General features: G+C 42.9%; 1 protein-coding gene across 1 annotated transcript in view; it reads right to left on the bottom strand.

Moving 5' to 3' along the window:
- LOC135400211 (uncharacterized) overlaps positions 1–16,334 on the bottom strand; it is a 28,650-nt gene that overhangs the window by 7,201 nt on the left and 5,115 nt on the right. The window contains exons 4-7 of the mRNA XM_064631969.1: positions 13,382–13,570; positions 7,822–8,010; positions 6,037–6,302; positions 3,275–3,383 (exon numbers count right to left, since the gene is read on the bottom strand). Of these exons, the coding sequence (XP_064488039.1) occupies positions 3,275–3,383; positions 6,037–6,302; positions 7,822–8,010; positions 13,382–13,570 (753 nt within the window). The remainder of the gene's footprint in view (positions 1–3,274; positions 3,384–6,036; positions 6,303–7,821; positions 8,011–13,381; positions 13,571–16,334) is intronic.

Raw genomic sequence — 16,334 nt, 5'->3', positions numbered from 1 at the left:
TTTTTCGGACTTCTAGGAGGCACGAAATCAGTCAGAATGGACCTTTTTCACATTTGCATCGTATCCTATCAGCTCTCCAGTGAACCACCCTCGGCACATGCCAAAACAAACCCACGTGGGTAGCACAAAGAACCAAAACCGGTCCGGAGCGGGACCGATGAGCTTGCACGATTCGAGCAGTGCCCCATCTAGTCCTCACTTCTGTAGTCCCCATCCAGCACCATCTACTGAACACGAGGATAATCTTCTCTGGCGCACTCAAGGTTATGCGCATAAGCCGTTGTGAAAGAGGTGTATTATCAGGCAGTCCAAATTTTTAGTGAACGGCATAAATCCACTTTATTTCAAAAGCCTTCACTTACGACATTCAAAATGACTTTAAAAAAAAATAATCGTCAGTCGCCGACTGATTTTTCGGACCCCGATTTTTCCCGACATGCTCGATTATTCGGACTTGTTTGCGAAACGGCCATGGGCCCCATAGAAAATTTCCGACACCGTACAGACCCTTCACTCGATATTTCGGACTATGTTTGCCCAACCAGCGAATCTCTGTCTTGGGGTGATGAAAAATATTGGTATCATCCGAAATTCGTATTAAAAGAATTCAATTAACTAAAATATTGGCAAGAAAATAGACAATGATTCTTCATGAAAGAACTGATGTTCTGAGGCTGGAACAACATAGAAGGGACAAATACATACAAAGCCTCAATTTGTCTACGAAATTAACGATGAAAGATGAAAGTCACTGAAAAGGTTAGCCAGCTGTAGGACTCGAACCCACATCTTCTGGATTGCCATGATTCTTCATTTTCCATTCCTCTGAGTAGAAAAGGTCTGTCGTAACACTTTTGCGTCTTCATTTTTGACCGATTATTCAAAAGTCCCAGCACTGCTGTCCGCTCGCGAGTCGAGCGTATACGTGTCTGTTTCGCTGAAACAATGCACAAACACATATTCCGGCGAATTTCAGCGAGTGCATCATCAGTGTAGTCACCACAGCAAGGATTGCCCCTGTTGACGGGGGTGCAGCAACGACATCCTCATCACTGCTGCCTGTTTACCTTTTATTAAATGTTGTCGGTGTCGAAGATGATGCTAACGCTGCTGAACTATCCAACAGCGGCATCACATTAGTCTCGATTGTCGATGAGTCTCCAACTCTACTAAACAACTTACTAACATCATCGACATCCTCACTTGAACAGGGTGTCCACCAAACTACAGCCATCAAATTCCCTGACTTTTCCAGATTTTCCCTGACTATTTTATGCAAATTCCCTGCCAGAAACAAAAGGGAACTTGGTGCCTGCTCCTACGTTTTGATACAGATCCGTCATAAAGCAGACCATTTATTACGTATTAGTGAGGATATCCTACTTTTCTGCCTCAGAGCTTGCCGTACTGGCGAATTGCTACTCGCGGGAACGTTGCTGCGGCATCGCCGCTCAACCACCGGTCGGCACTCACGATTCGCCGCGCATCATCACAGCACTTGTCTGCGATTTTCCCTGACTTCAGCTGCTTTTTGGCCAAATTCCCTGACAATCCCCTGACTTTTCCAGTCACATCAAAATTCCCTGTTTTCCAGGTTTTCCAGGTTGGTAGACACCTTGTTGAAGTTGAGGTCGGCATTTCAGTAGAGTCGTGTCTCGATTATCCGGACACCTCGGAAGTCGTCCCTCTTCGTCGGGATAACGAGTTTCCAGAGAGCCGGACCAAGCAAACTTCCAGGGAAACCCGAAAAATTTTGGGGACCTCTTTATAGCTCCAGAAAATGAAACGGAGAAAAAATCATTACTACATGCGGAGTGAGCTGCTCGAAATTAGTAGGCACGCATGTGACAATTTTGTTAACTACCACGGCACCCGCTGGGTAACACTGCTGTTCAAAGGGCAATGTCCGAGATAGTTGGTCCCATGCATGTTTCTTTTTTCTTTTCCACAAACATCTTTGGCATAGGCCAAAAGACAGGCGATGCTTTCTGACCACCTGGATATTGACGTTCACAGGTGGACTTCTTGCTCCCGGTGAATACCAGAGCACCTCTTCCGCTCATTACCGTCTCTATCGCGTGCCCGCACACACCAAGACGGAGAGAGACGGTGAGATTAGAGTCATTATATTACCGGTCATTATATTAGGGTCATTATATTCTATATAAATAGAATAAATAGAATAAATAGAACATATAACATACTTGTTGAATATAACATACTAGAAGTTCTTCAACCCGAATTCGCATGAATTTCGAGCAGATGTTTATTTACCCAATTTTTATCCCCCGAATTTAGAAGAAAATATTTCTTCAGGCTCTAAGAATGGATGGCCTGTCAGCACTCGAACAGCTTGTCAAAGTGTGAGCACATTTTTTCATTTTTTGTTGGTAGGGAAATTCTACGAGTGGGTGACAAGTTTGAATTAAGGGAAGGTAGAGTCTGAATTATCCAGCTTTTTAATATATAAGAAACATAGCAGGCAAAACAAAAATTCCAGATTTGTTTGAATTTTGATTAACTTGACTCTGAGTCTCAAATATACGGTAAACTTCAGTAATTTCGGAAGAGGATAACTTCGGAAAACTTTTACTACGTCTACTGTACGTCTGAACCAAAACAGAAAAGAAACGTTACCTAGAGGAGTGCTTCTAAGTAACTCTTGAACATGACATGTGTTGTCACAATTGATAAGTTGTGTTGGAGGTAGAAAAACATGCTGCACTGTTAGCACTTTATACACCATTTACTACTAATAAATAATTGAGGGTCTTACGTCGCGAGACAACTGAGATCATGAGCGACCCATTTACTAATAAAATATTAGGTCAGAACCTTGTGTCGTTTCACGTTGCACAGCCAAATAAAGCACATACGAGGTGCCAATCTCCAGTTACATATAAAACTATGCTCTAAACCGTAAACAAATGTTTGCCATGGAAGTTTTGGATTTTACCAGATTGGATTGGATTCATGCCAGTATAGCACACATCGGAACCGAAGATCGGCCAAATTTAGCCCGTAGAAATGGGAAATGCCAGATGCCCATGTTGTTACAGCGAGTGACCAATGACTAAAAAAATGTTGAGATATTTTTGAAAAATACCATTCGAATTACATATGGAATACATGACGTATTCGGCATGAATACTTGCACGGCCCCAGGTTTAGTGGGTTTAACCCTCAAACACAAGGGATCCCCAGAACATCGATGAACTACAATTTTATGTCACATGACATTTTAAGGCTTTTTGTAGTGATCGTTTATACATACCTGTGACACAGGGGGCTCATGCAGGTCGAGCTGTAGCTTTTCAACCAGGACATTGAAGTCACCCGCATGGAATGCTACCACGTCTTTCGTAATACGATTGACGTCGGTGCTGAAATTGAGACGCCATTTGTTTTATTTTCATACAAATGTAGGAATTGTGCTCAAACAATAAATTCTTCTTTATTGGCAAGATGACTGTCATTATGGTGGTGTTGGTGATATATTGTACCGTCAGCTCACTTATGCATAGATCGAGAAGTTACCCGTCAAAAAGAACTCGTTACGAGTTAAGTTACCGTGTGAAAAATGTAACTAAGTTAATAACAAAATTCTTCAGCCTGAAATGTAACTCGCAGTTACGGAGTTACTTAGAAAATAGAACGAGTCACTTCCAAGTTACTTCGTACACAAAATAGCACTACACAGTTGCTGGGCGTGTGAGGAGTTGAGTTCGACCTTGAGGTGCCTCCGGAGGAGTGCAACATGCTTAGATCGTTTTGGTTTATGTCCAACAATTTGAACGCTTTGCATCTTAGTACATGTGGGCGCACAATAGTTCAGCTTCATTTCAATGGCAGCGGTTCTTACTTCCTGAATAGAATACTGTCACTGATTGAATATCACGTTTTATGGCCTAAAATGCCATGAAAGAACCGGAGAGAAAGCAAGAAAATAAGTGGACGCGAGTGAAAAGCGAATTAAAAGTAACTTGGAACTTAGTTTAAGTTACTTTGGCAAAGTTACCTGAAAACGAAATGAGTTCCTCTGAAAGTTACCACGGCGCAAAAGTACCGAATTAAGTTACAAGTTACCAAAAAAAGGAACTTAGTTACAGTAACGAGTTACCTCGAACTCTGCTCTTATGTTCCGATGCACCACGAAAAGTGTGGAAAAGCAGTGCCTTCAGTTCTTATAATTATGAACACTGATAGTTTACATTTTGCCACCACTCAAGGCTGTAACTTGGTGTACTAATAAATAATTACGGTGCATACAATAATTTTGATATGGGGCCTACACTTTTCAACTCTTTCATCAGTTACTGCAAAGGCACTGGAGGTGCAGTAAAAAAAAATTACTCCACATAAAACATTAAATCAGGTCTGCTCTCTGCATGCAAATGCTTCTTTGTGCATTAAGTGCATTTTGTGTGCAAATGCACGCAAAATTATGTTGATGAATGCTCGAAGAAGCTAGCAGGCGTTTGTGTAACTAAACTGAAATCCTGTCAGTGATATGCTCGTTGCAGAACGTATTCGCCTGTGCAATTCACAATTATGTGCCTAAAATAGCAACACAATTACAGAGCAACTCTTCAAGTCATATTTGTCCAGTCGAAGTGTTATGTCATTGATCCAGCATGACTAGCAAATTTTTAGAAGGCATCCCAGTCGAAAACCACAATCTGGAACCATTTGGAAACTCAGGTGGTTTCATCTAAGCTAGCTTATGGAACAAATCCCAGCATAGACCAGCTCAGATGTGTCCAGCTGAAACCAGTCTTAATGGATCCAGCTGGAACCCTTTCAGCTGGATTTTATCCGGCTTAAAACCAATTGTATACGTGGACTTCAGTTCTTCTTTAGTTAATTTTTACATTTTTTTTTCGACTATTTCTGTTTCGATACTGTGCATAATTTTTGTTGGGTCTGCGGTTATCCGTGGAGGACATCATATTTCTGTTAAAAAAGAATGAGGTTCGCTTGGCAATTTTCAAAGTTCAATTGCAAAAAATAAATTTACCACAATTAAAAATTGTCCAAAGCCTTCCTCAATGATGGCAAAAGTTTCCAGAAGGTAAATGCCGAAAGTCCGACAATCTGCCGGCGAGTACGTCGCCAGTTTTAATTTTTTGTCACCTTAGGTGAAACACCCTGTGTATTGCGTGGAAAAGCAAATTTTCAGGTGGAATATAAAGAAACATTTTGGACGAATGGCAAGATCCTTAACAGCTGTGCTCATTGCACAGTGCATAGCATTCTCTCACTTTGGCAAGTTCACTTTTGGGGAGTTCTAGGTTTTAGTACCCTAAGTGACGATGATGCAAATCGGGGGTAAAAATGGGTTTTACCGGGTTCAAACCTAAAGCACAAGGCCCTACATATATGCCACACCCTCAAATAAGCTGCAACTTGTACACACACACACACAAAAAAAAAGAAGGAAAAAAAGTCAGGTTTCAAATTACATAGAATGTCCAGGTATGTGAGAGTTCCTAGCTGCTCCTAGTCATATTAGCACTGCCTCAAAGGTGTATAAGCTGCAGCATGGCATCGGAACCATTCCTCAACACAATCCTTGGATAGGGTTGCCACCTTTCGTAGTGAAAAATACCGGCTGAGGGAGAGGAGGTGGAATAGAGGGAAAGGAGGAAATGTTTGCTGGAATGGAAAAGTGGGTGAGGGGCGGAGAGTATACAGAGAGAGAGAAAGAAGGAACCAGCGTACTCGCTCGAGACAACAACGATAATAATAATGAATAACTAAGAAAACGACTGTTGACTACGGAGTTGAGTCTGTGCTCCAGATTTATTCAAGCTGTAGTGGAAAGTTGAAAGGAAAACCCTGTAAAAGTCCCTATGAAAGGTGTTGAGCCACAAATGCCGGCAAAAGGGTGCCGGTATCATCTTCCTACCGGCAACCGGCAGAGCGAGCAAATAACCGGCCGTGCCGGTATAATACCGGCCTGGTGGCAACCCTATCCTTGGATTGTGCCCCGAAATTACGACACAGGAAAAAAAAGGTCTGCTCCCAACATCTCACCTATTGGAGGTGCGGACAGCCTTGAGGACCCCAACTGCAGCTGTGGTGAGACGATCGAAGCCCTGCCCCACGTGGTCCGCGTGGCATTTGGTACGATCCTCGAAGAGAGTTTCCCTGGGCTCGCTCACCCTGGGCAGGTACTGGAGTTTGCGCAGTTCACTGCGCCTCTGCTGCTGCTGCTTGCTGGGGGATCGGCCTGCCATCTCTGCTGTCGGCACCAGCTGCTCACCGGGTCGCACCCACAAGATGGGCCCGTCATTGCTTTCCTGAAAAAGGCAAGACAGGAGGAGAGGTACTAGAATTATTATCTGCATAGATTACAATAGGAACTGGGAAGGCCTATCAGAACCACGACCTACTAGATTATAACAACCATGTCATAATTAGAGCCTGAAGTTTTAGAGTTTTACCCGATTCTTCCCCGAATTTGCACCCTGAATCGAAGGTTGCCTCTTTAGGGTGAAACCCGATTTTTACCCGGCAAATTGCCCTCACTGGGATGTCTGCAGGAACGTACTAATTTACTTGTTTGGCAGCAAAATTCAGTTACATCACCGTTTGTACCAAACCACTACAGTTAGTTTGAGTAACTGAGCCCGATTTCACCCCGAATTTAGCGTACTGGAAGTTTTTTCACCCGAATTTGCACGAATTTAGTGCACATATTTATTTACCCGATTTTTAGCCCCCGAATTTAGAAAAAAATATTTCCCGAAATCTTCTGGCTCTAGTCATAATCAGCAAACCCTATGAGGAGCCCGTCCGCACGATCCACTAGGGGTGCTACTCATCGGTCCGCAAGATCTACATCATGATTGGACAATGGCAATTTCAATTTTGAACGCGCAGAAGCTGACGTACGACGACCGTAGCAGACGACAGCAACAGCTCCTATGAAAACGCGCAGAATGATGATGATAATCAACTTTAGAAAGGAGTGTCTCCCATGGGACATCCACCGCTTGTACAAAAATACTGAGGTAAGCTGAAGTACAAAGTATTGCGGAAATTGAGGAAGCAATAATTGGGCCGATGAGTATCGCCACCGCTAGCTTCCAAATGTGGCGCTCGGAAGGGGTGCCTATGACAGAGTCGTTATAATCTAGTATGTCACGATCAGAATATACACATTGCATCGTCAAAAGAATCATATACCCCTGTCACACAGGAAACTGGATGTCATTCCCAGCGAATGACATTCGTTCCGTGTCACACGAAGAAATCGAATGGCATTCGCCCAGCGAATTAGTTCTAGGAGCTCATTCGCTTTTCCCTCTTACACCGACTGCGTACCCTCGTCAGTAGAGAGGTAGCAGAAACAACAACGATAAACCGGTAGGAGAAATTAAACACGAATGAAGAGTCACCAGTTGCCACCAGAGTCGCTCTGACGTCATCGCGGTGCAACCCGCTAACTGGTTTGCTTGTTTCACGAACCACCGCCTGCTACGGAGAGAGAGAACTAGGAGCAGAAACAAAAAATAATTTTAAAACAAAAGTGAAAAGCGCCGACCCCCGATTGGAGCGCGGTCTCTCTTGTAACCTCAATGACATCACAATCCTTCACCTCGTCCTCGTTTTCTTCCTGCAAAGCGAGTCGAGCGGGAACGCGAGCGTCGATGTTCGGGGGCGTTTTATTCCAAGAAAAATACTGCGTACAGAGAATTCTTTTGTGTTAGTTCTCACGTCAAGTGATGTCCTTTCGTAATGCGCCGGAAACAGAAAATCTTTTGGATGGCTTTGATCCAACAATCATGAACCATCCAACAAAGAGAAGGCACAAACCTGAGGAGATTCCATCTTCACAGCAGACAGTGGACCCCAGGGCATTGTAAGCCGTAGAAATGCACTCTGTTCGAGCAGAGCCAGGAATTCTGGGAAGTAGCTGCCCACTTCTTCGTGCACCGTGCCCACAAGACTCATCTGGTGCAACGGGCCAGAACGGAAGGTGCCATTACTGTATGTGCGCTCAACCTAGAACGCCGGAAAGAATAATGGACGACAAGGTTAGAGATGGATTTTTTTAAATCCAGAAATTCAGGTTAAAAGTTAAGAAAAGTAGTACATAGGCACGTAATCCTATGTAATTCTTGAACATAAGTTTAATATGAATTAGTAATCTGTCTGAAAGGCATAATGCACTTCACTATCACCTTGTACGGCTTGGGACAGGTGTCGCATTTCTCCAATGGAGTGACAACCTATCAGCAAACAGGAGTGGACACACATACTGAGAGATGGGTGGAATAGCCGGCCACCCGTTTCTTATTCGATCTCTTGCTGATCGCTAGCAGGGGGCCACTCCGATGAAGAAATACGCAGATGCGTGTTCCGTAAACTTCTGTCCCAAGCTGTACCTGCCTGCCAATCCAGAGTTATAGCAGTCCATAGTAATAGCTAACCCAGTCATGGCCATCAACATTAAGAACATCCTACTTATTTACTCATACCCTCAAGGCGAAGCACAATATGATTTGCTCCTTGCGGATATGAGTAAAAAAAATAGAATTTTCATTTCACTGTCATAACCCACTCCACTCGAGTGAGTTATGACAGCGCAATTAAAACATGCGGTAGAAAAAAATAAAATAAATAACACATGCACGGTGTTTTGCCTCACGTGATAAAAATCATATTCGAAAACCAACTTGTCTGAACATGATGGGAATTGATGTTCTGAGGTTGGAACACAGAAGAAAGGACAACACAACACACACAAGCCTCGACTGCCTAAGAGCAATGAAAGAAGGAGGTCACTGAAAAGGTTAGCCAGCTGTAGGACAGCTAGCCTTTTTGGTAACCTTTTCCTACAGCTGCCTAACCTTATCAGTGACTTCCTTCTTTCATTGCCTGAACATTATGGGATCAATGCTATTTATTGCGGGCGAGATTTTGCCATTACTTCTGGTGTTTTTACCAAATTTAATTAGCAAGAAATTTAATTTTGCCCAATTGACCTCCGAAATTTGCCAAGTCAACTTCATGCTTTTTTTTACACAAACAGAAGGGGCACGTCAGATGTACCCCATTGCATTGGAAAATTCATAAAAATACAAAAATAAATAAATACGTTAAAAATACATAAAAATATGTTAAAAATACATAAAAATAAATACAAAAGTACATTTAAAAAAAAAGAGAGCCAAAACCGTCATTTCGAGGCATGCAAATTGTTGGCCACGCTCAGTTCTCCGTCAAGTTAATGCAAGATGCGGCCGAATCAAAACGGTCACCCGCCCCTTCATGTTTCCTTCTCGCTCTTATTTCAGATAACTTTGCGTTGCAACAATGCTGCCGTTAGCAGCAGCAGCTTGGAAAAGTAAAAGCGAAAGGGCAGGTGCATGGTCTCCTCGCATCATTTCTTTACGAGATCTGAGCGCAGCAACAGCAATTTGAGGCGATTCAATTTGCTCGCCTTGAAACAATGATTTTCTCAGTTTTTTTTTTTCCTGCCATTACCAAAGTATAGTAGGGATTGCATATTGCAATGAAATGGGTTAAATTTTGCATGCTCTTTCCGTTTCTGTAAAAACAAAAGTCAGGTTGACATGACAAATTTCTGAGTTCAATTGGGAAAATTCAATGCCTTGCAAATTAAATCTGATAAAAGTACTCAGAAGTCATGGCAAAATCTCCCCCCAAGATAAACAGCGTTGACCCCACAACGTTCTGACAAGTAGATTTGTCAATCTTGTTTGTTTGTTCTCGCAAAATTCAAGAAGGGTGGCACAGGCGCATACTGTGCACAAACATTTTGTAAGTTAACAGTGCCAGGATTTATAACAGTGTTATAAAAAATTAGCTATGGGATGAATCCAGAATTTTCCGAATCCGAATCCCCGAATCTTTCGAATCCTTTACTTAAAAAAAGTGTAAAAAGCTAGGGGGAAAAAAAACGCTTCTACTGAAAAGTGTTTTGAAGCAGAACATGATATATGAAAAACAAACTAAATAATACACGTAGTTCACTTTCAGAAGAAAACATACCCATATACTTCTTCTTAAATGTAATTTATTCGACATGTTGTTCACCGACTACAGGGAATACATAAATTCTCGAGTCTGAATTGTTTCTATAGAACTAAGAAACAGTCAAAAGCAAAAACATGCTACTTTTAAACTTGTAATGTAAGACTTCCGGCCTGAACCTTTTCAGTCCAGAGCAACATAAACAAACAAACAAACGAGAACACATCCGCCGGCCAATCAGGCTTTCGGCAGACCCCGGAGGCACCAACTCTAAAACGACACAAGCAAACGTGGTTGGTGGATTCGAAAGATTCAATTCTCTGTTTTGGGCACTGGGATTCGGATTCCCGAATCTCGAATCCCTCCCGAGGATTCGAGGTTTTGCGGATTCGGTTGGTACATCCCTATAAAAAATGTAGTCTTTCCAATGTGCGAAAATAACTGAATGCTCAGCGCAGAAAATGAACAAAGAACAACAAAGCAATCCGGGCGTCACTCGTGCGTCTCATATATGGCTTGTTACGGCGCTGGCAGACGCGTGACACTATGATGTAACTATTTGTCACGTGACGATATGACGTCACTAATGACAGGGTCAATGAACGAATTAACAATTCTTTTGAAGGATTCATTAGACTGAACTGAACTGAATGAACTGATTCACTAAACTGAATTGTTTCGTCCATCACTAATCAAATCTGCTCTGATGCACTGAATCACGCACTATAGGCAGTGAGCAGGGCCTGTAGGGGCACTGCTGTTTGTACCCCTGGCAGAGAAATGCTCCAATTGTGCGGGCAGCAAGCGAGACAGTTGCAGACGACTCTTGCGCAATAGCATACATGTCTAGTATATAAACGTTTCGGTAGGGTGGCTTTATATTAGATAAGACGTGTGTAATTTGCAATCAGGAATTCTTCGAAATTAGAAAAATTGCACGAGAGTGGGCATGTCCACGATGTTTCGTGCCGCATGGAAGACGACGTGGTTGTGGGTGAAAATCCACGCCTCAGAAAATTTCAGCATATACGCAGTTGACATACGTGTAAGTGCCACCATGCAACGCTTCTTCAATGCTGTCATAGACAAAGCAGCACTGTATAAGACAGCATAGCGAATTTTCACCTCATATTGCAAGCGAGCCCTACAGGGCTCTACAACTGTGTATAAAAGACGTAGGAGTTTACACTATTTGGTACTTTTTCCAGAAAATGGTTTCAGCTGCAAGGTATTTCTCTATAAAATTATGAAACAGTAAAAAATAATTATGGCAGCTTTCCTAATAATAAGCTCTCCACCATCGACAGGGCTGTTTCAACTGTGAACTGCATTCAGTTGTGTTCCTGTCAGGTGTTGTCAGTTGTACTCTTTCCAACTACTCAACACTCAAAATGTACAAACACCTTGCAAGTATGGTGTAAGCAATGTCTGTCGCCGTGAGAAATTAGCTAATATTTTAGTAAGACGTCGGCCTGCAGATCAGCGAGCTCTACTTGCAAAGCAGCATCTAATACACATTTGTGAATGATGAGCAACAACGATGAGCAACACAGCTCCAGCACCGCAAAAGAGCAAGTGTGGAGTAGGCCCTCAGCAAAACAGCACGTGATTCACAAATGTGCGCTCAGCTAGGCAGATCTTAGCAGATGTAGATCAGATTCATAATGATACACCCATCCACATAAAGAGGGAGGGTCGCACCAGATTGATATTAGTTCCAAACATGATTACGGAGGTGAACCACCCACCTGTCCATGCACTCAAGTCAGAAATTGAATTCGGAGGAGGTGAAAACACTGAGACACTCTCTGCACATGACGCACCACAGATACCAAAAACATGAGAGTGTATTCACAGGACTTTGACTACTTCAGCAATTCACTATTGCTGCTTTATGGCAGGAATTCATCTCTGCCACCGTTCTCGGTCCCACGCCTTCTCAGGAAACAAATAAAACGTTGTTATTGGCAAGTTATTCTAAGTGTTAGGGCAGTTGTAAACACAAGAGGTACTATTTCAATAATTCAGCCACTTATTTACACGAACTGACAGCGGGCATTATTGTAGAATACGCCTCCTTATTCCAGGTTTACTGTTAGAACTAGAGCCGCTCTCCCGAAACGGTTGACCTCGTTTGGCACTCGGCTGCATGCCAGTCATCTTGCACATCGCCTGTATCTGCTATAGTGAGTGCACTATCAGCTGCACCATATGGAATCTTACGCATGCATATAAACGCAACTTTCATGCATGAAATACGCACCATGCGAGCCAGCCTTTAAACTCAAGATACAATATTACAGTGGGCAAAAGTTTGTTCCAATAACCAACTATTATGCTATTAAGTGCTTTGATTGGAACCTTAGAGGCATAAAACGATGGTATACAGCTGCGAACAAATTTTTTTTAGTCAAAGATATTGAGCGTTCTGATTTTTCAGGGAAAATCATCACTGCTGAACGCCATGCCCAATATTTCAGACCATGAAAGAACTGATGTTCTGAGGCTGGAAGAACATAGAAAGGACAAATACGTACATACAAAACCTCAAACTGCCTAAGAAATTAACGATGAAAGATTGAAAATTTGGAATCAATTTGGTAGAGCCCTGGACCGGTAATCCAGAAGATGTGGGTTCTAGTCCTACAGCTGGCTAACCTTGTCAGTGACTTCCATCTTTTATCGTTAATTTCAGACCACTTTTCTATGGAACAGCTTGGTTATTAGTACATATTTCAGCTCAAACTGGCCTGATATCTGGGTCGAGCAGCACTGCTGGATCATTTGGTGTGGAATCGCCCCAACAGATTTTAGAATATGGGAATATGAAATAGTAATACATCATCCTCAAAGACAAGTGAGGAAAATGCCATGGCGGTTTCCATCTTCGATGCGGTCATGGATTAGGGTCATTGTGCTCACTACTGTGATGTGATACTTGCCAATTCCGCAGCGTAAGCAACAGCGTCAAGACGTCCTCACCAGACACGGTGTTTGCTTTGCAACCCAATCAATCAACCAATTCAAGATAAAAATTGCAGATTACCCATTTTACAAATCTCCTCAAATACCTCACCTCCCTTGTGATGCCCACCAAGGTACGTTAGCTCGTGCTTCCAAAACTTTTATTCCTATCCTTTTTTCTTGTTTACCTCAAAAGCTTCAGAACTCTGGTGAATGACATTTTACTTAAGTATCAAGTAACTTAAAGTCCGATACAAAGACGGCTCCAGACTGTTCCCTCTAAGGGGCAACAGATGGCACAAAGGCCAGCCCACGCACCTTTGGGGGGTTCGCTAAGATCCCATTGCAGAATTTTGCGCACGCAGTTACCTTCACCTTATTTGTTTGAATATGACATGTGCTCATCCCTTACCATTTGTTGAAACTTTGCCATGGAGGTTGTCTCAATGTCGGACTGCCTCCCTAAGATGCCACATTTCACTACCAGGTTGGGGTGGTGCTCTGCAAAGTGCTCCACAAAGTCTGGTAGTTCCTGGGCTGCCCCATGCACAATGCCCATCACGTATTTGGCCACACCAACAGGCTCCTCGGAGAATGTTTCCTACAAAGCAGAAATAAGAATGAATGCATAACGCACAATAACTTCAGGCTTGTTTCAACTACCTTGGGCACAAAACGCACTAGTTATAATTAGGGCCTGACTTTTTAGGGTTATACTCGATTATGCCCGATATTTACCTCCCGATTAAAATCTGAAGAAACAGGGTTTAACCCTCTTCTAACCAGGGGATCTAAAGTTATTACTTAACTTTAACCATAAAACTTAACTTTTAGGTATTATTAAACTTTGGAAACTGTGTTGTAAATGCATAAATACCCTGATACAAATTGTCAAAACACATACCATGCCACCTCATAGATGCATGGACTAAATGTCGATACTCTGTGTCTACTGCTGTGTCATGTGTATTATGCCGAGTAACCAAAGATCCAATCCTGGTCCAATCCAATTCAACCAGAATTGGGTTGAATCAGGTTCAGTTCAATGCGATTACACCCGAATTCTTGAAGCAAAATATAACCCGATATTTACCTCCCCCCCCCCCTGATTTTGTTAAAAAATATAACCCAAAAAAGTCAGGCCCTAGTTATAATGCTTCAATATGCATTTTACAGCATGTATGTTACAGGAACAACAGTAAATTGTGTATTGATTTTGTGTTGATAACATTGGTAAAGCGAGCAGAGCAATGACAGAACACAAAAACAAAATGCAAGCAAGCAAGCTGTTGTAGGGTAGTTGTTGGCAACATTTCCCAGTGTCTGGGAAGATATGCGCAAAGGACAGACAGAAACATCTCCTCCGTCATATCTCAACAGAGTTGAGGAAGCGTTACCAACAACTAGGGCAATGATGCTTCGTTATTATAAAGGAACCTTGGACGGCGCTAGTTTGTTCTCAAATAGTGAGGGATTGGCTACTGTCAAACATGCAGTGGAGGATGGCTAGTGGTACTATTTGATGTTTTTGGGCTACTTGAGGCGTTCAAATAGCGTTGGACAAAAATTGCTTTTGCTTGGACTACTGTCCTACTGCTGCTTATGTATTTGCGATGGAGATTGAAATGGGTCGCTCTGGGACCCGGCGGCCCGGCCCAGACTCAAGCATGAACCGCATTGGACGAAACCCATCCAGATTCTTTCTGAACCGAATTCGGGACCAAACCTTTTTCGTCCACCGTAGTTTTGTGCCAAAATTGGTCGGATCCGGCAAGGACAGATTTTGTGTTCCAAAATCGAAGTCTTGTCGTAAATTGAAGAAGTGGCAAGCACCCATTGGCTATTCAGCCGGAAGGAGAACCATAGCAACAATGACTGCGACTTCTCCTCCTATCAATACAGGGAACATCTCATTGAGCCGGACGGCTGAAAGGTGATGTGCCCCCAAGGTCGGAAGTCTTTGGCCAAACTTTTGCTTTCAGTTCGGTAGCAAGCGGTGATGCCCCGAAAAAGGTTTGATCCCAATTTCCATTCGGGCAGAGTTCGTTCTAGTTCTTCATGCCATGCGATTCAGCCTTCAGGCTACCACAGCTTTCGACCCCGGACCACATGCCGGGCTCTACGTCATCGGCATTTATTATGGTTCTCTTTGTTACATCTAAGAAGAGAAAATGTAAGAAGACAAAAAAATCGCTCGTTAGGTCACCTAGCCTCCACTAGGTCCGAGTGCTCAACAAAAGACAGACAGACTGTGCAATTTGCCATTTAAAAAAAAATGCCTCTTTTTTAAAGGAGCTGACTTAGAGACACTGAAAGTCTGGATCGAGAAGGTTGGTAGTGCGGGCAATGAAGAAGGGCGTGTTCTAGATCTTTCAGATAACTGCAGTGACGGCATCTATAGGAGAGTCAACTTGTCTCAAGCGGCAATGCCACTGAGCAAAAGAAAGAAGCAACAGAGACGCATCCGATGAATTAATGCACAAGAGATGTTTCGTGGCATCCAGCAAGACAGTACTGATGGCTCCTTATAAGCGCAAGAGATGTCTGGTTTTTACTAGGCCCAAAACAGTATATATGCGAAATATAATGACGTAGATGCAGGCTAGCTCGTGGCTAAAGAAAGAGAAAGAGAGAATAAAGGTGGAAAAAGAGAAAGAAAGAATGATAGGCAAACCTGAGCGATCGTGTTTTTGATAGTGTTTTGTGCCTTCATGTTGTGTTGTTTATGTGTCTTGCTTATAATGGAGTTTATATGCGGGCATTGGCAATCCAAATCACCCGAAAGTATTTCCAGCCTTTGAGCCTGAGCTAAAGATGCACCGTGCATTGATGTCGGAAAGCACGAAGACTACGACGTTCCTTAGGAACGAGGGAAGCGCTGAAGCAAGAAACCGTACTCATCCTCACTATCTGAACGATATAGGGTGGGTTCCGAGGCGTCCAGATAAGCGAGACATTATTCTACACCATATTTACTGGTGTACTTAACGCACACCTTACCTTGTTGCCCAAACGTTGGTACCTTTTTCTGCGTATTGTGCGTACACTAACTTTAGCAGCCCCACACGGCGACAGTCCCCATACTGTAGACTCTACAGTATGGGGACTGTTGCCATGTGGGGCTGCTAAAGTAATTAAAGTAATTAGCCCCCGTAATTAGAATAAAGTTATTTGGTTCAGTGCTGCGTCGTCGTGTTCTTTGTGTACATACCTGTCCCTGCACTGAGTGTTTTGTTGATATTAATTACGAGTTACAAACCTACCAAAATTTTTTCCTTCCACCCTTTTCACATGTCTTATCCCACTGTTAGTTAGCCACGGTCAACGTTTACAACCAGCTATACTTGGCTGTAAATTTGGCTGGC

The sequence above is a fragment of the Ornithodoros turicata genome, chromosome 7 (assembly GCF_037126465.1).
Source record: "Ornithodoros turicata isolate Travis chromosome 7, ASM3712646v1, whole genome shotgun sequence".
In the NCBI taxonomy this organism is placed as follows: domain Eukaryota; kingdom Metazoa; phylum Arthropoda; class Arachnida; order Ixodida; family Argasidae; genus Ornithodoros; species Ornithodoros turicata.
The sequence above is the reverse complement of the archived record's forward strand: the minus strand, read 5'-3'. Positions and strand labels throughout refer to the sequence as shown.